The sequence below is a fragment of the Anguilla rostrata genome, chromosome 7 (assembly GCF_018555375.3).
Source record: "Anguilla rostrata isolate EN2019 chromosome 7, ASM1855537v3, whole genome shotgun sequence".
Classification (NCBI taxonomy): Eukaryota; Metazoa; Chordata; class Actinopteri; order Anguilliformes; family Anguillidae; genus Anguilla; species Anguilla rostrata.
Genome location: NC_057939.1, coordinates 54,652,433 through 54,677,241, shown reverse-complemented (window position 1 = coordinate 54,677,241; position 24,809 = coordinate 54,652,433). Strand labels below are relative to the sequence as shown.

At 43.5% G+C, this 24,809-nt stretch overlaps 1 protein-coding gene across 1 annotated transcript; it reads right to left on the bottom strand.

Annotated features, from left to right (window-relative positions):
* Nucleotides 1-702: 702 nt before the first annotated feature.
* Nucleotides 703-23,242, bottom strand: LOC135260084 (methylcytosine dioxygenase TET2-like). The gene is made up of 10 exons (XM_064345249.1): nucleotides 22,354-23,242; nucleotides 8,953-12,042; nucleotides 8,678-8,768; nucleotides 8,490-8,583; nucleotides 7,872-8,080; nucleotides 7,113-7,263; nucleotides 6,760-6,849; nucleotides 6,415-6,552; nucleotides 5,408-5,750; nucleotides 703-5,242 (listed from the first exon to the last, which is right to left on the bottom strand). The coding sequence occupies exons 2-10, from the start codon at nucleotides 11,996-11,998 to the stop codon at nucleotides 3,840-3,842; spliced, it is 5,565 nt and encodes a 1,854-aa protein (XP_064201319.1). The 5' UTR covers nucleotides 11,999-12,042; nucleotides 22,354-23,242; the 3' UTR covers nucleotides 703-3,839.
* Between the last annotated feature and the right edge of the window lie 1,567 nt (nucleotides 23,243-24,809).

Here is a 24,809-nt window from a genome sequence, read left to right as displayed (position 1 = left end):
ACAAGCCGTTGATCCATACTGTCAATCCATCCTGTCTAATATATAGTCCTTTTTCAGGTTCGGGAAGTTCTGCAAATTACTTGGACGCAAATTGTGTGTCAGATCTTCTGTCATTTTTCAAGTGTGCCTTTCATGATGTATGTATAATGCTTTCGTAAGTTCCAAACTTATGTAAACCTGTGAATATCGCACTTTATTCCCAAACATTAAATGTTGGTGGTAACATCTTCCATCGAACCTGGTCTACAGATAATTACATTTTTACAAGCAAATTTTTACAATTATTAATTTCATTTACTTGAAATGAAAAAAAATTATCGAACACCCATATCACCCGTGAGAGAAAATAGTTTCCTGGCTATGAAGTAGCGCCTGTAAAAGTTTAATTACCATTCACCACCACTAGGGTGCAGTAAGGCTCTTTTTTGAGCAAAGTTTTATTTATTTATTTTTTGTGTGCGTGTGAGGTGACGTGCTGACTCCATGACACATACACATATATTATGTACATAGAGCCTGACCGGTCACTTAAATGTGGAAACCTATTCCATCAGAAATGGTGATGAAAATATTATTTCTACTTGTAGATAGATTTTTTGAATGTGTCACTCCCTGTCACCCTATAAAGGTGTGTTTCCTACTTGGCATCCGGCTCAGGTATTAGAATATGGAGACAAAACAATGTACAGTATAGCATTCAGATCCGTCAAATAAATATAAAGTTTATTAAAAACACCCACATCTCAGCAATATCAGGAATGAAATAATAAACAGCTCTCAAATAAACTGCATTCAGTACATTGCAATACATACAGTATTTATACCCATCCGCAGTTTCCCCCCCTTTATGAAGCACACCACAAATCATGGGAACAAGGGAGACTTAAAAACAAAAGAAATCAGAGACAAACGCAGTAAGAAACGCGAAGCCTTTAGCATCTGCGCTAAACGCCGACGCGTTTCCGCTAGCTTAGTACAAGAGCTATGCAACCCCATGCGTAAGTCGAGCTCAGAAAGTCATTCAAGTAACGTTGACTGCACTCAAACCACTCCGAAGCGTTTTTCAAGTACGGCTATTGTCTGAACATCCACTATTTCCCAAAGATCCTTCCTTTTTATTTCCCCATCACAACCTGCTACTGATGCTGGGCCCAGTACATTGAAAATCACATTGCTTTACTGCACAAAACCCCAAAAACTTTTTACCAAAAATCAAAAACAAAGAAACAAACATAATAATAATAATAAAATTATAATAATGGTAATGATAAAAAAAATCTTACATTATTTCTATATGAATTAGGAGTGACATACACATACACACTGTATATACAGGTACATATGGTGGTTAAATTTCCTTTAGCAATGACATTCCTTGAGTATAGTCTAGGCCTACTGCCTGGTAAAATCCTTAGGTAGGATACTGGGGTGAAACAAGATGTTTATTTTTGTTTTTATTTGTGATTAAATCCATGGGTTGTGGGTACATTTGAAACTATAAAACACACGCCAATTGCAGGAATTTTAAACATAGCCATAGTAATAATTTATATTTCTGTGTCACTAATGCATGGTCATTCTGTACGTGCATGTACACATACAAACACACTGTGTTATCGTTTATTTCAAACACATCTACATTTGTCTTCAGGTGCCTTTAAAAAACATTTTTTTCAAAATGAAGTGCTGCAAGAAATTCATCATAAAAATGGTAAATGGGATGCCGTTGTATCAACCATCACCCCATTAGTTTTAACAACGAAAAAGCATATTATAAACATTTAGTGGTTATTATAAATATGCTCTGCTTTTACTATATACAAATACACAGTGTGCATCATATCTGTTCTGTTTTTCATTTTAGCTTTTTGTAAGAACCAAGCACACTGACATCAGTGCTAAAACTTTTCCCTTTCGTCAGTTCAGTGCATTCTGTGTGTTCAAATCATTTATTCAAAGCTATTAAACTATGAAATGGGCTTAACATATAATTTTTTAATATGTATTCAGGTGATTTTATGCCTTTTGTAAAAAAAAAAATTGTTGGTTTGAATTACAGTATAAACAGTAAGTATATGGGATTCAAATGGCGAAATCCCTGAACAAAAGAAAATTGCAAAAATCAACAGAGGTTATGTTGGCATACACACAAAATATAGAAATATATTCTAAAATATGTAAAAGAGCTAACGTATCCCTGATTTTATTATAAAATTGAAGTGTGACATTCAAGTTATACTTCATTGCTCGAAAAAATAAGTGAATGATGTATTTCTTTTGAAGTTATGTTATTGTTTATTTTATTAATTTACGTATGTGTATATAGTATTTATGCTTTTTATAATAGTACTATTGCCAAACTAGATCTGAGGTATATAAAAAGAAGTAGAATGATCTTCCACTAATCTTGTCGTCGTCCATGAAGACTCTCACATTATGCATGTTTGTTGCAAATAGAGTAGCACCATTTGAAATAAAATCAGCTCAAACCAAAATAAAAAGTAATTGCTTTTTACAGTATTAAAATTAAGTGTTACGGCTGTAATTTAATTTACTGTACAAATATCACTTTTCTTTAGCTTGCTATTACCAGCTATTTAAAAACACCACAAAAAGTCAGCTGCCATTACACGAACATACTGCTAACCACATGTACTCTGTGTAGCACCCCTAGTAGAGAGTCTGTTTATGAATCTGTTTTTTGTATTTTATTTTATTTTATTTATTTTTTGATGGACTTGTTATGAATTTTTAAATAATTATACCAGTCCATCACAGACATTATACTGCCCCTGACAAATAGAAATTATTGTACAAACATGACAGGAGATTTATTTATTTTCTTTTTCATTCAGTGCAGCTTGATAGCTGCCTTTACAATGGCTTAATATTCACTGTATTTCATTACGTTAAAAAGATATACCTTAGGTTTTCTTTAGAAGCACCAAAACACGCTAGTGTAAAAATTCTGTTTGAAACCAGTAGTCTCACTGCAGTGAATATTTTTGTAAAATAAAGTTAATTTTAATAACACAGCCCATTAATGTTGCCAGATTAATGCTGGAAATAAATGTGAATGAATTATGGAATCTCAAATGTAGAAAAATAATAATAATAAAATCTGTTCGACGCTCGGTACACGAAGTGCACAAAAGCACTCGCACTACACGATACAAAACCCAGCACAGTTTGTTGATGATATCATTTCTTTTAGTATTTCTACATTTGCAGTGTGTAAAATGCCATTCTAAATAATTACCTCTGCATTAAAAAGTAACATATAAAGAGACGTTCATAGAATATAAAGGCATTTAAAACGAAATTTTATATTAAAGACACTTCAATTTAGCACCGTGAATTAAATAACCCATGAAGTCAGAGTATTACACCACCTACTAATTACCTATATATTAGATAAATCTATTCAATACAAAATTAAACCACCAAGCTGAAACTTTGTTTCCAGTAATGTACATCCTGATGTAGAGGACACGGAGCACCAGAAGATTAGAACAGTGTGTATCTCACAAGAGTAACAAAAATAAAAAATAAATAAATACTGCCTTAATTTCACACCAGTTAGTAAAGCTCAATTGTCTATGTGTAACTGATGGTACGGCTTCCAACCACAGTACAACTCAACCACAGTATTATCATAAGCTCATAAACTTTTTTTTGCATAGAGTCATATTTTGCTGTTGTCGGACTACCACTCCCTTTCAGGAAGAGCTTCTTGAAGATTGCGTCGACTGGTTGCGATAAGGTTTCACATAAATACAACGCCTCTAGTTGCAAATCGGGCTCCTGTGTGTTTGTTAGTATAAACCTGAACACCAAACCTAGACGTAGTGGTTGTAAGGCCCCGTTACCTTGGTGAAGGCGTAGGGAGACGTACTGACGTAGGTGTTTGTGGTGCAAGACGAGGACTTCGCCGCGAGTGTCTCAATAAAGCGCTTAAAAGGGAGCTCTGCGTTTTCCAGGAACTCCGGAGGTTCCCTCTTCGCCTTCTTGTTTTTGGTAGGGGTGCCCTCGGCACCGTGCTTCTCCATGTCCAGCTCTTTCTCCCTGGTTTTCTCCGCCATCTTGGCCTCCCACAGCGCCAGGCCGTGCTTGGCCTCGATCATGTTCTTGTGCTGGTAGAAGACCAGCGAGATGCGGGTGGGGTGGTTCCGGTCGGGGTTCTTCAGCGGGGTGGTGGCGTGGAGCTCCCGCTTGGCGCACTCGATGAGGATGGAGCCGTGGCTGGGGGCCACCGCCAGCCCGCCGATCTCCGGATCCAGGAAGCTGTGCTCGTTGTCCGACCACACTTCCTCCTTTTGGTTGGGAGTCGGCGCCTCCCCGGGTGGGTGGCACTCCTGTTTAATCGCGATCCCCTGGGTGTTCTCGCTTGGCGGCCCGTTTCCGGGCCGGATCAGGGTCGGGCACGGGGCACCCATTGCCGGAGGCCCCTGGCCCATGCCGTTCGCATCGTGAAAATTCATCTCAGGTTTGATCTGAGTGTGAAAATGACGGTCTTTGTCCTGAAGGTACATCTGGGCGTTCTGGGAAAGATACGAGTTGGCGTATCCATTGTACTCAATGCTTTTGCTCGCTGGTGAATAGTCCACGGTTGGATGGGCCGAGGGTGGCCGGGGGACGGCCTCCAAAACCTGGCCGTCCGGCCCACTGTTAGGGCCGTAGGTTGAGTAGGGACCCATGGGTTGAACGTTGGGTCTTGTGTTGCAGTTGCTGTAGCCGTTCACGTGTAAACTGGGCTCATTGTACCGAGGCGGATAGTCGACTCTGTAATGCTGATGGGGATAGTACTGCTGATCTGTGCAAAGCTGTGGTCTCTGGTGGGGGTACACGTCCATCTGCTTTTGATTCGAAGCATAGTATGGGCGAAAGCCGTCCAAGGGAGCGCTTCCATTGCACTGATATCCTGGGTAAGAGGAATTTGGGTTTAGAGAGCCGTGGTAAGGGTTTACAGTATTCGACCCATTTAAGTAAGGGTTTGCATGTATGGTAGAGGGGTGAGGGCTCAAGGGTGCTGGTGACTGTGGGCACAGGTTTAAAGGGGAAGTGCTCGAAAATGGATTTGCCGGATTGGGGAACCTTGGATAGCTTTGCTGGGACAGGTGTGGGGAACCAGGGGTGGTGTTTGGGGGCCGCAGTTGCTGCTGTTGTGGATATGGTGTATTGAGAGGGTGTGGGGGGTGACCCATCTGTGCTGCTTCCGCATGAAGTTGGTCTGGGTGAGAACCTGTGGAAAGAGAGAACACGTGGGCCTTGGAATTAGAGTTCTGTGTGAAAAATACTGGCACTGAGTCTGCAGGTTTAGAACAGAATACATTTGGTGGATCACAAAAAAGTATATGCAGGAAGATAATTGCGACAGTTGTTTGGAATAGCAAAAAAATTGCTGTACCTGACACGTCCATGTTTGGGCCCGGTTTCTCCAAAGTGCTTTGTTTCGGAGTCGCTTGAGGGTTCTTCTCGGCCTTCGAGTTCGGGGTGTCCTTGTTTGCGCCCCCTCTTTTGGCCTCCAGGTTCCGCTGTCGGCACGACTTCGCCGGCTCGGCGAGCATGCGCACCTTCCGGCGGTAAGCGCTGAGCGCCTGGATGGCTCCGGACCGGATCTTCTCCTGCTGCCCTTCCACACTGCCCAACTCGTCCGTGGAAGAGATCTTGTATAAAGGCAGAACGTGGAGCTGCTCGTCCTCCGGGATCGTCCCAATTTCTCGATTGTCCTCTCTTGTTAGAGTGCAAACCTTGTAGAGGGACAAAAAAAAATGTATTTTAGTGTACGCATACACATGCACACGTAGGCAAGAACATAAACATACACGCACATGTAACACACACACACACTCGAAAGTACACAAACACACTCAAAGTAGCAGAAGCATATTTCTGAAACTGTGAGTCTTGCATGAACATAGTACACTATGTTTCTTGTTTTGGTCTCTTCGCCAACACTTTTAAATAATGTTCTACGTTGTACAAGACACACAGTTTCATCTATCAATGTGAATCAATGAAAGCACGCAATCGGACTTCAAAGCGTAACCACAAATGGCACATGAATGTGTTTCCTTGGTAATCTTTCCTTTAAAACCACTAAAAACGAGGTAAAAGATGAAAGGTTTTTTCCTCTCTTGATCTCAAAAGTATGCTGAAAGTCTTTCACCACAAACCTTTGCAGTGAATAGAAACAGCTCAATCGAATTAAAAGTTAAGGCCTGCCATTAAAACTGCTTCATAAACCATTCAAAAACACTGAAGCCAAAATGAAAATCAAATGCAGTAAGGTCAAGCCATCTATCAAGCAGTTTTCCAGTGATGCCGTTTCGGTTCATATAAACAGCAACTTTATTATTTATTAATATTGCATTTATTAAATGCGTTTATAGACAAAGGAACCACGGCACTTACCACAGTGCTGCCGCCCGGCATGTTATGGAGGTCTCTGTGGGCGTGCGCGCAGAAGTCCAAACAGGCCGTGACCCCTGAGAACGGACGCCCTTCCTTCAGCCCCAACCGACAGTCCGGCGCTCTGTGTTCGTACTCCACCTGCCGAAAAAGGCGGGAAAACGGCGACTGTAGCGCATCCGCTTCACGCCGTTCATCGTCTCGATGCGGAGCGCGGCTCCGTTGGTTGTTCCACGATTAAGACGGGACTTTGAGAACAGCAAATAACGCTGTCTGCGCATTTATTCCGTTTTAGCTCCAACAAGGATGATGCGCCGAACACAAAGTGTTTGCGATTGGAAGACGTACCTGGTTTGCATGAGCATCGGGTGCCATTTGCTTGTACTTCGGGCCCACCAAGGTGGCTAAATTCTGTAGATGTTGCTCCATTTTTTCCTCCTGAAAAACAAAATATTAGATCATTCAGGCCGTGACGTGTTTATGGTTGCAACTGTTCTCCAAAGTGAAATTTACGTAAAAAATATCAGTTGTTAAATTGTATAAAATACTTCTCGTTTAATATCTATACTCCCTAAATTACCCCCTAATTGTTAATTCACTGTTAAATTTTACTTCTGTCTTTTACTACCATCTGTGCATTCTCCTTTTTCTAACTATGTTAATGTGTGGCATATACAGTGCGCTGAATTGGGACGTTGTACCTCTTTATGATCATCCCCAAGGAGCCTAAATTTCCTGGGGACTTTACTCCTGGCAAACTTGCATCCATTGTAGTACATACTCCATGAGCACCCAAAGGAGAAGGAAGCACCACAGGTGTCTGGGTCTAGTCCTTGACAAGCACACGTTCTCCTGGGGGGAAAAAGTGGAGTAGAAATATCCCATCTTGACAAAATGGCTTTATATTGAAGGCACCTGTTCTACACATTTCTTTTTTACAGAGTCCGGTGTGTTAGGCCTCGGAAACCTGCTTTAAGAAGACAAAGAAGGGTGTGTGGAGGCTGCTCATTCAAATGAGAGCACCAGGGTGCCTACTTTCTAAGGGTCCCGTAACTTCACAATTACACGCGCCAATTGCTTTTCGACAAAGCATAAAAAACAGAAGATACTGCATCTCTGGCAGATGGCTGATGGGATTGAGTGTGACATCACTGAAGCACATGTTAAGAAAAATAGAGATACAAAGAACAAGAGCAACACGAAAAGGTCTTTAGAATCATTGATATCGTTATTGGCTGGGACTCCGGTGCACGTCATTCTCTTGTTCGTCCTAGCAGCAGAGTGGCAGAGATTAGCGGTTGGCAAACCCTTACTCTTCGTTGAAAGCACACTGGCGGTTGGTGAGGGTTAGGGTTCGGTACTTAACCTGCATTGCTTCATATAATGCCTGTAATGTAATGTAATGTGAAGCAGAGGGGCAGAGACCCAGAGGAGTTGGCAGTTGGTTGGCGAGCCCTTACTCTTCGTTGAAAGCGCATCGGCGGTTGGTGAGGGCGCCGTGTCGCTGCAGCGTGCCAGCCAGGTCGGCGTAGAGCTGGTCTGCCACGGTGGCGGGGATGCCCTCCCAGACGATGATGACCACCACGATGGCGGCCGACTCACAGGTGTGTCCGGGTCGCTCCCGCACCAGCACCAGGACCTTCTCCTCCACGCTGGCCCGGCGCATCACCTGGTACAGCACGGAGAGAGAGAGGGGGAGAGTGAGAGAGAGAGAGAGAGGGGGGGGGGGTGAGAGACCAACAGACAGACAGCAAGAGAGACCGAGAGAAAGGGAGAGAGAGATTTTTTTTGCTGCTATCAACTATGTGTCAACAGAATTATAACAAACACAGACCACACAGCCTTCGGTACAGCTAGGATGTTTGGAATGATAAGGAATGAGAAAATGCTGAAGATCTGATAAGCATATGGTGATCATGTTGTCTTTTTGTGAGTTGTGAGTATTTCAAGCTTTGTGAAGTACTCTCTTGTTATCATTTCACTTGATAGATGCTGTCCATTTTGGCCAATTAGAAAAAAAATGCATAAACCTGCACATTGTCATTGTATGCATTGTGTTACATGCATGCCAGTCTTACCCATTTGGCAATCGGGCACCCTAGTGCACTCTTGCCCTCCTTTCCCGTGTACACAACCTTCTCAATCCTGATACAGCTGCCAGATTGACCAAACCTTGAAAAACAATAACAATAATACTTCATGAATTACATTCCTATTGCATATCTGAAACTGCATGACTAAAGAAATTAAATTAAAATCATTTTACCTCTTTTCCATGAGCTCTCTGATTCCTGCAACACTGGGAGCAGCTCCCAGATGAGTGTAATATGGACCATCATCTTTTCCACTGATTTGGTCTGGTTAAAATAATAAAAAAACGCATTACAATCTAAAACACAGGTAAACCTGCACAGCTGTGAAAGCCTAATAGAACTTTTTTTTGTACTATATGTTATCTTAAGACTCTTGTTTATCAAGGACCACTCTTTTCCGAACTGACAGGTCTCCTGATTACTGATCATAATAACCCCCCAGTCTTACCAAAACAGTGACACGATGGAATCTCATATTGTGTTTTAATAGGGGTGTCCAACAGGTTTTTGATTGGAGTGTCCAGCAGTTTCAAGGGAGATTCCAGAAAGCTGTTGATGTTGGGTTCCATTTTCTTTGTCGGGGTGAGGTCTGAGGTAGCATTCGACTGCGTCGCAGCGCGAAAATCCTCACCGCCGAGGGTTGCGTTGGTCGACAGGACGGTCACCGGGCCCGAGGTCTCCACCTTGAATTTGTGGGGACTCTTTATGACCAGCGATTTTCTCTCGAACACAGGAGAGAGTTGATACCGTTTCAGCTGATGCTCCATGGTGGCGATGATGCTCTTGTGTTGAGCCTGCTCAAAGGTCATCTGCGGATGTTCCTGCTTTATCGCGGCCTGCGTTGCAGGGGTCGCCAGTTCCTTGTCCTGCCGAGGTTCGGTTCTCAAGCCACGCTCACACACGATAGCCTCTAGGATGTGCTTAAAGTCATTGAGGTTTTGCTGGTGCCCTTGTTTTTCCTGCTTCTGCAGCAGGTGCATTCGCAGAGCAGCGTGTTTCTGGTACTCTCTGTAGTTTTGGTGTTGAAGCTGCCCTTGTTGTAATTGTGCATGGGACATTTTTTGAAATTCCGATGCGGGGTACATCTGCACTGACGGCTGTTGGTTATGAGCACCTTGTGGAACCTGAGGTGGTCGATGCATTGGTGGTGTCTGTGGGAACTCTGTGTGATTCACTTGCGGTTGAGTTTGATGCTGATGTGAGTATTGCTTTTGGGTGACCGTGCTCTGTGAGTTCTGAAGCTGCGGAATCTTCACTGTTTTCATCTCACAATTTTCGCGGACTTCTGATTGGGTGTACGGAAACATAGCATCTTGCTTAGTTTGTACTTCAGGTAGTGTAGAGTTTAAAAACAGAGGAGATGTTCTGGCAGTTGGATTTAGTTGAGTCTGCTGTTGCATTTGGTGGTTTTGAGATCTGCAGTTGGATGAATTCAGCTCTGTTTCAAGCCCGATGTCCTCCTCCTCCAGCTTGACTCTGTTAAAAACCTGACAGTTCAGCTGTCTCTGGGAGGAATCTTGAAACTGATCGATAAGCTCTCCCATACTTTGGGAATTCTGAGATTGATCATGCGGGAGTGCACTGCCTACCATTCGGCCTTCAGATTGTGGGGTGGGCACTGGCTGCTGTCGCGAAAACCCAGACTCCTGAATCTGCTCAATGTCCTGGGCGCCTTCCAACAAATGCTGTTGCTGCATTTGCGTGTGGAACTGATTTTCGACCTGATGTTGAGGAATACCATACTGTTGGGAAAGAGGTTGTGATTTATTACTCTCTATAAGCTCTTTGTGTGGAGTAGGAATTTGGGGGGGTCCTGGATGTTGTTGTTGCCATTCTGGCCTACTTCTGTAGCCAATTTGACCCGGTGCCAGCTGAGGTTCGTACTGATTTTGCGTCTTTCTTTCCTGTTGCTGGAAGCTAGATTGATTGGATTCCTGGTTTTGAAATCCTTGCATGGGGCCCAGGTTCTGCATCTGGCCCGCACCCTGAACATCTGCCTGCTGTTCCCGCTGCGGCTGTGGCAGGCCCGTTTCTTGGGGAGGCTGGGAAGAATTCAGGTCAGTCCAGTTCACATCAGGATAAGGATCTGTTTGTTGTAACGTTTCCTCCACCTCCCCTTCAAAAGAAACATGTCCGTTTGTTTCGTTTTTGCCTTTTGCATGAGGTTCTGTTAAATGATTCTCAGGTTCTTGATTTGGAGCACCTTCGCTTAACCCTGGAGGGTTTGACACTGCTGGGTCAGGAGTGCCCTGTTGACTGTAGCTTTTGGGTGAGCTCATCAGTTGGGTTTCTGGCTGAACATCAACCTGCACCTTCTCTGGACTCACCTGGGAGTTCAGTTTTGGACTGAGGACCTGTGAAGGGTAACTAAGGTCTGTATCCTTATTTTCCACCACTGCTGCTATATTATCATTAATAAGATGAGTAAGTCCTTCACTTTCCTTTGGCTGAAGGGGACTTCTAGGACAGGAGTTTTGACTTGGCTGTTCATCTGAATGGTGGTTCTTTGAGGACCCCTCAGGGCTGCTTTGACCATTTTCACTATCTGTAGGCCTCACCGGTTGTGGCTCCTCATCAGCATTTGGGCACGGGTCCTGTGATGCCAGGGCATCTTCGAGAGGGAACCTCTGGCCATGCGGCTCTTCCTCATCTGTAGCCAATGAGGCACAGCCATCGCCACTGTGTACTTCCGAGGATGTTCTCTCTTGCTCCCTGGATAATGAGTTTGGGGATGAAATTGGCAAACCTGAGCTCCGTGCTGGGGAATCCGTGGTCTCTTCAGGCGTGTCATTCGAAACTGGGCTCTCAGCTGAATCGTCTTTAGATGTGTTCCGTGAAGCAACCGATATGTGGTCTGGGTAACACTGAGGCAGTTTTTTCTCTAAGAGGTCACTGTGCATGTCTTCCATGGAAGGCGAGTTCACTATAGCACCATTAGTAAAGGCTTGCTTCTTGTTCCTCGGAAGCGAATAAAGGTCCTCATCAGAGAAGCTGCGCTCGTTATTATCCAGTTTCTGCTCCTGCGAGCCGTCGCGCTCCTCTGCTGAAGGCTTCGGGAGCTCCGGAGGGCAGTCCAGCTCGCTCGCCGTGCAGTCGGACTTTGCTGCCTGCCCCGAAGGAGTCACGCTGTCATCCTGTCCATTTAACTCCGCGTCCAACCTGAGTTTTTTTGACGGGTGAAATTCCAGCAGCGACGGCTCGCTGAGCGCGTGCTTCACCCCCCCGTTTCTCGGGTGGGGGCTTTGATCCAACAGGTCCTGCGTTCTGATGGGGCTGGAACACTTCTTCCCAAGGCTCCTCCTTGGGTTGACCCCCTCATTGGGTTTGAAGTGGTTCCAGCTCGCATCCCCATTGGTCTGCTGAGGGAGCGCCTCCTCCGGTGATTGGTTTCCATTCTGGACCGCGGCGATCGGGTCTTCCATCCGGGGAACGGCATTGGGTGGTGCCGGTGTCAGTCTTTCTTCTGCCTCATGACCGGCCTTTTCTGTTTCCATCTGGCCAGCGTTGAGTCCATCCACAAGGCTGCCCTCCGTGAGTCCTGGAAAAAACAAACCCCATTAGTGCATTAGTGACTGTGTATAAACAAAGCAAGAAAAGACTGAAAAGCTTCAGCTCAGATGCAATGCCGGCCAAATCTGAGCAACTGCCGTCCTTCTTGCTTAACATGAGTGGCATTTGCACTTGGCATTTGTTCATCAAGATACATACATACATACTAGTGGCTTCATCATTTATATAATGGTAAATAGGGAAAGGTAATGTTCAATAATAACCAAAAATACAAGGAACATATGGGCCTACACTATTTGGATATGATTTATTAGGACCTTTATGACACATTGATGGTCCAGGAAAAAGAAAAGCTTTTCTCCTCCGTACTGAAACAACAATTTTGAAATTCCCAGGTATGCCATTAAACTCAGACGATCACATTCCTTGGATGGTATAGAATGAAGACTTGTAATTCCACTGTTCAGTCAGGTTTTTCAATCAACAGTGCATGCTGCAAATGCTTCTTCCCTGAAGACTGGAGTCTCCTGAAAATTGAATTAAATTTCCAGAAGTATAAGGCTCTGTTCTTTTGTGGGACACTAGTATTGATGTACATCTTTAGATTAATCAAAATCAATTTCTGCCTTTTCACTTTTTAAAAATAACTAAAACGTTGTTATTAAAAGAGGTGAAACTGTGGTAGAAAAAAAGAACCAACAATTAAATAGCGTTTCTCTTAATCATCAGTCTTGGTTATGCATAAATTTTCCCCATCTATCCACTTAAGACAGCTTGTGTGTGTGTGTGTGTGTGTGCGCGTGTGCGTGCGTGTGTGTGTGTGTGTCATTGGCACGTTGTGACAGTTCTGTGAAGCGTGCAACCTTAGGCAAAATATGATTCATTAGAGGGATCGAATGCAGTGTGCGAAAGGGCTATGCATACAGGGTCAGCTGTTACGCCAGAGTGTTCATGACCTTTCACCCCAAAGAATTTCTCTGCTATACAGGGCCCAGTCAGGGGCTTCCTGTGTTTTGTCAGAAGTCACAGGAGCAGTCCTTATGCATTGGGTTTACTGGCACGCGGTTGTTTACATTTTACAGAGGACAGCACACACACACAGTGACCAGGTGAAGGTTTCATTGTTCTCTTCCTATGTTTAAATTGACACATTTAAAAAACTGTGTAAATGATCTGCAATATAGTTTTTTTTTCAACAGATATAAACGGTGCAACCTTTTGCATTCAGAATCTAGATACTGGGTGAAAAGCAAAAGCTACAAAATCAGAAGAACATTTGACCACAAGTTCTTCTCCTGTGGAAGTGTTTTTGAAATACTTTTTAAAATTCTGTTCTCTTTTTTAAAAAAAAATTGATAATCCATCAAAAACATATCAAAGACAACAAATGGATATTGTCTGTCCAACATCAACATGCAACCAAGCACAGTTCTTACTTGGATTTTTATACCGAACAGGTACATTAGGAGCTTGAAAAGGACCGGGCAAAACAATGAGTGTGTTTCTTTTAATTAGAAACAGTAATTCAGCTGTCATCAGAACTGACAATCACATCTGGAATTAATTTTGCCTGCTCGTGATCACAAGAGAGGTGCTGTCACTTTCTGACAAGGATTTTTTTCCCCATCCTTAGAAAATTTATGTTAAACCAAAGAAAAGGGGAAGATTACTCACAAAAGAATTATTCAATTATTCCCACTCCCCCTGTAAATATTGAAAAAATGAGAAACGGATTTATTGAACAGAATGAAAAAACCACTGAAAGATCGGTGATATTTTTTTCCATCTACATTAAAATGAACTTTAGTGGAAAAGCACACAGTGGAGTTGCGGTTGAGGCCAATACACATTACAGTTGCACCAACATATGTGATGTGAATCATATTCCATATGTTTGACTGGGGATAAAAAAAGAGCAAGGCTGCATTAAGTTAAAAAAGAAACCGAGTGAGACTGATTTACTGTAGTCAGACATTGGCACACAGAGGACTGGGTTGTGCGCATGCTTCAAACCAGCCTGCGTCTTCAGGGACAGATTCAGAGACAGGCCAAGATTCAATCAACATTTATCCTTAACTTTGAACGCAATCACATATAACCGTTATTTTATTTTATTTTATTTTATTTTTTCTGTCTTTACAAGCACAGTTCAGAGATGCCGGCCATCAATAAACTTAATTGCCGAACTGATTGAGAAGGGGGTGAAAAAAAGGTTTCAAAAAAAAAAAAATTTTTAGAAACCTTTACTTAATTTAAAATGAAATATAGTTATATTTCTCATGATTTCTCACCCACCCTACCCCCCAACTGACAAAGTATAATTGTCTTCTTAGCCTGGTTTTTTAAAAAACAGTCCAGCCTTTTGGCCGTTTGACTAAATCTTATCAGTCTGTCACAGAGTGCCTTCATTTAAAAGGAATGTCTGTCGTTTAGCTGCCGACTGACTGATACCAGCTCCGATCCACTCCCCTGCAGCGGGCCGTTCCGGGGTTTACCAAACACCGTGCGGCACTGTGCAGTTGGGAACGCCCACTCTGGGGGAAGGAAAAAAATAAAAAAAAGGTCTTTGAGACCGACAGATAACACAGCCAGGGATTCTTTCTGTCTGGTTAGCCCGCTGCACATACGTTCCCTGTGTCGGCTGTGAAGCAACAGCAACTCGTCGCCTGTGTATTGTGTATGCTCACTGTGAACGGCAGTTGACCCCATTCTTAAAGAGCTTTGCTTTTCTGTTCTGATATTGAGGCGATGGACATGAATATAAATTAATTTGAATTTCATCATCCTGTCCACCCTAGCCCTAGTTGTTTTTTTAGTGGCAGCCATAATTTTAATATTGTATATTATTTCCATAATTGGCCGTTGATAAAAAGTTGTTTCTCTGAGGAAGGGAATGAGTGGAATTCAATCATGCTGCTGTATTTGAACTCATCGCCATAAAACCTTTGCGTGAAAGCAAAGAGACTGATAGCTTGCCAGCTAAATTCACTAGAAAGTGAAGAAAGTAAAGGTTATAAAAGTACACCTGAGGTTCAAACTGGGACATTGAACCCACCAAGGCCTACATGCAGTGTGCGTAAAAGTGAAGGGGAAAGTTCATAAATCAGACAAGCTACAGTACTTCCTTTTTTTTTTTTTTTTTGGGCCATACTGACTAAAATAGGGCGTTACAATAATCATCCATTTCTCTTTCTTGGCTGTAAAGCGCAAATGTGTTCCTGTTTGAAATTCTACCAAATTTGACTTCTTATAAGCCGATTGGTCATTTTGATATATTCACCATAAATAGTCCAACATGCAAGACTGCTGTGTGACATTTGTCTTTTGCAAATGTGATGTTGAAACTTTGAGGACATGTACCAGTGTTGGATTACAAGGCTTGATTTGAGCCATGAAAGAGCAGCTGGTCAACAGTGATGCATGCTCTTAAAATGGTAGAGGCAGTTGTTGTGCACTGAAGAATACTAATCTTGAAAACCAGATAAACCAGGATGAAAAGCTTTGGCAACATTCATGCACAGTAATGCCTTAATGCACATATTTTTTTGTATGATTAGCCAGTAATCACCAAACACTCATGTGAGTTGGCTCCATTTTAAATGAAGGATGAGACCGGTTAATGTCTTCCAAGAATAGATCAATGCCCAGGCTCAGAAGCTCCATAAATCAGTGGTTCGCATTAAAGCGCAGCAATCGATTGTGCTTCCATTTCCACACAGTAAAAAGGAATCAGGGCCAGCGAGGGACTACAGTGCATCTGAGCCAGTGGTTTATGAGGCATCTTTGCATTTTTTTGTGGTGGATCTTTGCATTTTTGCAAGGCATCTTTGCAAGGCAAAGACGTGGATTGTGATTGCAAGCACAGTTTTGACAGGAAGCCCGTACCTTCCTTATAGTTGTTGACAGTTACATTTACGACCATCCAGTAGTTCCAGCGAACGAGAAGTGGCAAGGGCCTGTGGGCCAGTAAAGTACGACATCACTTCCTTAGCAACAGCTTGACAACCCCCAGTCCTTGCGTTTTTTAATTTGTTTTCTGCAACACTAATGCTCTACATTCTTATAATCATTTGTATAGTGCTATAGTGCTGGAAAAAATGATAACTGTAGGAATGTATGCAATACATTTTTTTTTTAAGTGTTCTACAATTAATGAAATAACGGGACAGCGATGTGAAATTGATCACTATTGAATGCCAATTCTGCAGGCTCAACTCTGATTGTGTTCTGTCACGTGTGGGCAGCAGACAGCAACATGGAGCAGAAGATCTAGACAGCATGTACTGCAAGTAAAATTGCACAGAGAGGATGACAGGGAAACATTGAGATCAGTACACGATTATTATTTGTGTAATTGTGCAGCAATGCACAGCATTGGCCATATCCCTGGAGAGCAGTGAGCTGTCACTCTCAAAGCACTCCAGCGTTGCTGGCGACAATAGCATTTTACTGAAATACATTATGGCTTGTTTTATCATCTCAAAATAATATCCTCAAAGCATCCTTTATGTAGAGGTTCATTTCTGAAATGTGTAGCTCAGCAATAATTTATAATATAATATCCTTTTTTGCATGCATAGCCTGCATGATCTAAACACATCTCCTTGAAGTGGCCACATACTGTCAAAATATCAATTTCTGTTTCACACATCAAGTCTTTTGAACAGATGTATTCATAAAAGAAAAAATATATAGGCCATATCCCTGAATGTTCACACACACCCCACACACGTAGTTTTGTTATAAAAGGCTATTATGTCAGAATCTGTCTTGCACCTTGCGTCTAAATAAGGATCATGGGCAAAAATAATCATGTGGGTTATCTAGTTTCCGCTGGACATTGCTGTACTTTTTCTTCACCTGACGTCATGCAGCCTTTTTAAACATCACATGACCCAAAGCATAGCTGGCGAGAATTCCTTTTGCAATTATTACTGAGTGCTTTCTCGTCCGCAGACATACTGTGCTTGTTCATTTCTTCGGTGGACAAATATCACAGGGTCATATGATATTATGGGATCAGATTTCTGGGTCAGTGTTTTATTTAAATGCCGTAGTAATGATAATAGCAATGCTTGAGAATCTTCCGCAAGCAGGAGATTTCTCATTGACATGCATAGCGAGACTCGGGACCGTGACATAACTTCGCTGCTGGGGCTGACACGCCCCGAACCCAAACTATTTCCAGTTAGTCAAGTCACATGGAATCATGCACACCTAGCAATTTTTTTGCAGGTTATATGCGTATCTCTGGGATGAAACCGACAGCTGTGGTTTTTTTTTTTCCTTCTTTTTTCTGTTGTTTACATTCATCCCCTCCCTTCCCTTGGCTCTTTGCTCACACAACCCGTTGAGCAGGCATTCCTTCACGCAAACAGCACACCTACGCACGGTTCCTACCCACGAGAGCTTCACACACTTTCAAACAAGCTCCCACACTTCAAAACACCGTGTCACACACTCACAATTCCATTAATAAATGCAAACTCCCTGTGTAAAGGACATAAACGCTTTGAGCCACGTAACACTTTTTTGTGTTATTATTCATTATTTGCAGGAATTCTGCAAGCATTTTTGATGCTATCCCATCAACTTTTAAAGTTTCTGTCGAATGTTTAACAAGCATATTTGAAATTCTCTGAGAATAGAGAATCTCTGCAAAGGGACTTGCATTGCTTACCAAATTTTCCAGTGAAGACATCTAGAAAATAATTCCCTTAACATCAATTTTTAGCTGTTGTTTTCATTCTAATCCTGAGACTTATTTACTTGGAAAAGCATGTTGAATGTGTATTGGCAGGTCACATTGCTCCCTGAGTCAACAGAGAACGCCTGAAGCTAATCAATCCCCAGACAATGCTATAAAATGGATTACCCTGTGCATTGCCTCTGCCGACCTCATTGAACTGACCTAGAAATGGCAAACCTGGACCATGTGACCCAGGGAAATCCATGTGACCCAGGAAAACCCAAGCGCGCTGCTGGAAAACAGACAAATCAATGCTCCCGTGAAGCAAAAGAGCCTGTCATGAAGTTATAATGGCAAGGAGCTCCAACACAAAAGCAGAGCTTGGCATGTCTTTGCTTTGCAGAGAGGACTACAACGCATACAGAGAGGTCATAATTAAGAAGCAAGTCTGCAGTAGCACACGCATGCCCATGCTCTTTCCTCCAATAAGCATTCTACTTGGCATCTCACCGTTCTTCCTTCCCCCCCCCCCTCAGGTCAATACATCTGACCGGGTTTTGATGCACTGCACACCAAGCAAGGTTAATTTCTTTCAGCGGGGACGGTAACCATGGCGACCACCTGATTCCTGCGCGGAGCCATCTGCTCCAAACATCGCCCGGGGAGAAGCAGGTATGGCCGCCTTGGGCGTCTATCCAGCGCATTAACTCCACTGCTGTGGGATCAAAGGGCCATTGTAAGTGCTTATTATAGTCTCACTCTGTTTAGACTGCACGATGAACTGTATTTTAAAAAAATGTCGGTGAATGTGTGTGGATAATCTGTGTGGTATATATCAGCCTGAACAATCGCTAGCTGTGACAGTTCCACATTTTACCAGTAATCTTTATACTGTATTTCGGCGTATGATTTGCGTCTCTCTTGAGGGTAAAATGGAGGAGGCCACAGGGCTCTCCCCTGCTCATGTGGTGTATATGCTGTGTCCTGTGAGTTATGTTCTGAAAGAATTTGCTTCTTTCATTGGCGATATGCTGTCAGTGTTCTGGCCATCCATCCAACAAAGGAAAATGATTTCTGCAAAGTAAGTATTTATTCAGCTGTATCGTCACTGAGGCAATTCAAACCAAACCTTCAAATCTTCAAACCTTTATGCTGCAGGCCCACTTCCCCAACCATTAATCGCAAACACCAAGGTAGGCCAAGGAATCGATGTGTTTCACTACTGACTACTTGTTTGATTATTTTAATGAGGAAATCTAGAGAGAAACACTCCAAAATAGTTTGTTTATGTAGGCCAGGCTATTTCGAACGGGACCTTTCAAATTCTCCCGCCTGCCGCCAAGGGGGAGAGGCTGGTTCCGTAAAAAGAATCCACCGGGTTTCGTCTCGTTTCGGTTTACTGGGATCGCCTCGTCCAAAGTCACGGCAATCTCTCTCTCTCTCTCGCTCGCTCGCTCTCTTTTCCTCTCTCGCTCTCTCTCCGCTGGCGGTAATAGCGGCGGTGATATTCAAATAGCGGGCGGCGCGCGGCGTGAGGGACGGCGCCTCGTTCGGGCCCGTTACGCAAGCGGCCCGGCGGATCGCCGGGGACGCCGCTGTTTGTAAACAGAGCGGCCATGTGAGCGTGCGCACGTGGCCCGGGTTCTTCAGCGTGACCTCACGGGCTCGCGCCGGAGGTGAACGCTGACGTAACGTCTGCACCTCCGCCCCTCCCGCCGAAAACCTGGCCCCGGCCCCCGGCCCCGGCGACGCTTATCACCGAAACGCCTCCTTCGCTAGTGGAGCGCGTTTTAAAACACTGGCGGGAAAACAGACTCACAAAAATAAATAAATAACGGTCGGCGTTTTCGTTTGAATGCCTCGGCTGCCATTTCTCTGAGTGGGATTTTCTTTGGCGCACTCTCACTGTAATCAGTGGGCTGTGGGTGTGATGTCACTCAACGACTAAATACAGAGGTACAATTCACAAATCCAACGCACAGGACAATTGCACACAGGCTACTGAACTTACTCATTGCATACAGATCGTTTTCATTCCCAGAGATACTTTTTTTACGCACACACACACGCACACAATATTTCTATATCTATTCTCTGAATGTTGAGAGATGTGATCAAATTTCAATGCTGTCTGGTTCAATAGGCTTGTCCTATGAAAGCTGTGTTGATGTTATCAAACGATGGGCATTGTTTAACCATGTAGGTCAGTTTCCAAACACATTCTATCAAGTTCATAGTGGCCTTGGTTGCACGTGTCAGAGGTTCAACAAGTACGCACTCACAGACAGACTGTCTAAAGGGATGCCACTGCAAAAGAGTCTGTCTGAACAAGCGGTTTAGTCGGGTATTAGTCTTTTTCCTCTCAAAATATGAGCTTGTTGGCAAATGAGTCAAACTGTCTCACCTCACTGGCAATATTTTTGTCACATTTAGCAAGTAATAAAAGTAAAAGTAATAAAAATAAGATTCTAAGCCATAATATAAGGCTAAAACGTTTAAGGCTGGTTTATGTATCTCTGGTTTTTTGCAATGCCTGCGCTTTGGAATTACACTGTTTTGGAGCCCTTGGCAACTCCCCAGCATCGTCCCGCAGCGGCAGATGCATCTCAGAGCCAAAAGCGGGGGGAGGACCACACACTTATGAAAAACATATGCTGCTTTTTTTTAATGCTCATATCAGAGTCAACAACATATTTTAGTTACTGTACATGCGCTGTCGGTTTACGCAGGGCGTGTTTTTAGTGTCGTGCTGTTACCAGGACTGCAATGACTGCGTTCTACTCTCTGCAGTTTGTTTCCTTGTGTATGAACAGATGTGTATCCAGCAGACCGGCTTGTCAATTCTGGCGAATGTGAATATAAATAACATCATTTTATAATTAAGGTATATCGAGTAAAATAAAAACCCGGCTCTAATTTCAGTAGTCGAAAATGAATTTTTAATTATTTATGAGTTAAGTGATATTTAAAGGCAATTATAATTCTTAAGAACTGCAGGGGAAAAAACTAACCAAATGCACAAGTGACAACTATCTTTTCAAATCAAGAAGATCATTTTTGGCCAATACTAATTTGATTACTATGGCTATTTCCGTGTTGTGCACAAAAGAACGACACACAAGACAGATCAATTCACAGCCCTCTTGATCACAATGAAAGCCATAAAAAATAAACAATAATAAAAATATTTTATAATTTCTCATCATTTATTCACTAAAAATATTTATTGCGATCATTGCATGAATCAGATATCTTACGTTTAACTGTACAGTATTTTGTAACTGATACATTTCAAATGCATCGGCATCAGCAAATTATGACAATAGTACCTCACCATCCCCCATGATCATTGCCTTCTGTTAGACATGGAAAACAGGGCAACAGATTATCACACAAACAACAGCAGCACAGCCCTGTTTAATATTTCCCTGAAAGTCGTCCATTAACAGTTTGGCATGCGGATCCCTCGCCTTTACATATTACTCCAGATCACTTTCAACAGTTTATGACCATGAGCGCGAAAGCATAACCAACCTTCCCACGAACAGGGTTATGAAAAAAAATATATATAGTACTGTCGAGAGTATATGTGATAGCGTTTTATTATTTATTTATTTATTTATTTGGACTAGCTATTATCTTTTGTCTGTTTAACAAATCAACACAGTGGTCTAACTTAACGGAAAATCTTCACGTTTATTTTAATTTTGTATTTTATTTTTTCCCAGAAGCGTGCCCTAAATGCCTTGATTAATGGCACGGGGGGGAGGATTAGGTCCAGTTTCATCTGAAGCCGTGACCTTGTGGTCCTCGTGCCACGGTAGTAGTTATTTTCCCTTCTGCGACCGCGGTCGCCTTTGTGTCTGTTTGTCATTCGCCGGCGAGCGCGACTGAGGCTAAAAACTCCGGGGACGCACGCGACCGAGAGCGACGGCTTTCTCCGGCAGAGCGCTGCCGCCGACTCAACACCCGTCACGCAAAGACTGTCAACAACACGCTCTGCTAGTAGACTACAGTTCATCGGGTCCACCCTTTTTTAAAATCCACTCTTACTACACCACTAATCGACAACACCAGCACACCGCTCTCATTAGGAAAAAAATACATTATAAATCTCAGGGAAAAACGCACTGAACAAAACTATGTGGGAAGAAAGAGAGAAAAAATCAACCAATGTGCAGAAAAAGTCATAGAAGAGGGAATTAATTACAAATAAAAACATTTCTTCCACTCAGCAGATAATGTCTCATTAAATATGTATGTCAAACAGCCTAGTCAAGACGCTGCATTTACTTAAATAGCCACAAATTCATTTTTCAGCTGGAAACTACAATGTTTCACCAACAACCATAACACTGGGTAATGCTTCAGAAAGAGTGCCTTTAAGCCATTTAAAAGTCACAATTTTTTCTTAAACAGCTGAAACCAGAAGAAGACTGAGCTGGGGCATTGGGTTTGTTTGCCTTTTAAACTACAAAAAAAAAAAAATGTCAGCCATGTTGTATAAGCTTTAATATCCCCTGCTTATTATGGTAGCATTTTACTGGGTGCATTAGCATGTCCAGCCTAAGCTTGTCAGTCAAAATAACGACAGGAAAAAAGGGTGACGGAAGAGAAAAAAGAAAGAATAAAAGCAGGAGCGGCTCTCACCTCTTTTTTCTGTCCCTCCACTTTGCAGAATTCCAGAAAAGCCGTCCGGGGTCTGCTCTTTAACAAATCCTAAAGGGCAGCCATCTTGCTTCCTTCTGTTCCTCTGCGAAACAGACAATCCTCCACATCAATATTCATGGAGCGGGCTTGACGTCTGCTCCCCCTCTCTCTCCCTCTCTCTCTCATCACCGGGAGGAGAAGCCTGGTGTCGCTGTCGGGCTCTCCCGGGGTAAACACGCAGCTCCCAGCTCGCAGAGGCAGGCACAGGCAGCGGCCGGTGGAGCCTATTTGTGTCCAGCCTGCCTGCTCTTTTTTTGGGGTGAGTTCAAGTGATCGTAAATCACTTTCCTACTCAGCCCTGGCCACACAAAGGGCAGGTTTTTTTTTCTCTTTTCTTTTCTTTTTTTGCACTGCACAATGGTGAGCGCTATGACGGCTGCCCGGAAGCACCGGAGCGGATTTCGCTGGGCCTGGCTCGGCTGCTGCCGGTGTTGAGTCCCCCTTGCTCCAGGCACCCGGTGAAGACGAGCTGGTTTATCTCACAGCACAGACGCGCACGCCTGGCCAGAAGGACAGACCAAACCCCGAGAACAGAAACCCTGCAGCGCCTCTCTCTGCTCTCTGCTTCTCCTTTTCCTCTCAGACTTCCTCCTCGGTCCTCTTCCTTGTTCTGCCTCCTGTGCAAGTGCTCAGACTCAGCGCGGTTGCTTTACTCCGATTCCTTTTAACAACCTTCTCTTCTTCCATCACTCCGTCACAGCTGCGTGCAGTCTGAGGCGTCCCTGCCCACCCCCCCCGGCTTCATTTCGGGGCTGTAGCCCGGGTCTTTACGTTAGAGACAGCGGCCCCAGACAGACAGCTCCCCTCCTCGGTCTCCTCCTCGGTCTGCCTCCTGTTTACGGGGCCTCACGTGGGTGGGGGGGGGGCGGGGGGAGGGAGGGGTTTAAAGACAGACTCAGCACTCGTCCGCAGATACACGCAGACCCGTCTACACCCACAGCACTTCAACCATAGTGCTGCAGGTCCTTTAAAAACATGCCCCCATATTGCCAAATATGAATTCAAATAATGTTCCATTTTCCCCAATGCAAATAGGTCCTATAATCTCTGTAATTTGATTGTATCTATTAAAATATCTCTCTTTTTTACAGACTGCATTTTACACATCTGTCCTGATATAGAAAAAAATCTATAAATGCCTCTCATGAATCAATGTGGTGAGTTTATAGAATCACGGGACAGCCATAAATGCATGATTGAGATTCAAGACAGCCCTGCGTAATTGGTTTATACGATTCTTCTGCATACATGGCACAAATTTAAAGGTTCTTTAATGATAAATTAGGAAGTCAGAACATGATACTGCTAATGCGTTTATTTACACATCCAGGCCAAACTATGTATACGCATTCATCATTCAGCTTTTCAGATATTATTCGTTTAGTCCTGGATGAAGGCTTTTGGCACACCATTTTGTTTCTTGCGTGGTCTGAATCTCTCACCGCTCCTATACTGAAGTAACAGGTGGCTCTTGTCTGAAAATAATCTGTTTTTGGCGCTGGTCCAGTTTTCGAGGAGCGACACACAACCCCCCCCCCCCCCACTCTACCCCCCCTGACTTTTCACCGGCCTGAGTGCCCACAGTGCTGACATTTGTTGACTCACGCTCGAGGCACAAAACAAGATTTGTTTTTACGCGGCAGGGGGAGGGGCGTAGAAAGCAGAGTAGGCGCTCCGCTCAGATATCTGTGTCCACTTCGTGTCGCAAGTCTACGGTCTTTCCATTCACCGCACGCAGAAGCTGTTCTAGCACGGGGGAGGCTCACAAAATGTCACTTTCTCTTTACCCTTCCTGACATAGTCAAAGTTCTTCCTCTGGCTTTGACAGTGTCACTTTGCTAACATTCCACATTCCAGCCATATGAATATATTTAGCACATACATTTCCCCATAGTTCTGTTTAGTTTATTTTATTTCATTTGATTCACTGGATATTTATATAGTTTAGTTTTGACGGCTACAATACTTTCCCTACAATTTATTTGCAGTGGCTATGTCAAATTAAACTAGGGCCTAGGGATTCATGCTGATGTATCTGTATATCACATCAGTAGTAAACATAAAAGCTGCAAACGCTGTCCTACGTTGCAGAGAACCAGGCTGGCCCAGTGCAGCGGCTGCAGTGCCTGCCATCGATAGGAAGCCAGTCGAACGGGCGACTGTGTAAACGTTGGTGCCTTATTTCTTTGAATTAGGTGGCTGCACTTAGACCCAGCATCCGGCAACGGGCCAACTTTGCCTGATTTACGATGTTTGAAATAGCACATGTGCACATTTTCATGAAGGCACTCCGTGCCAACAGTAACACTCAATACAAGATGGAGCAGTGGAGTGGGTTTTTTTCCCCCAGTTTAAACAGAACAATGGCGTATCTGCCCTATACTATAGTGCCGTTT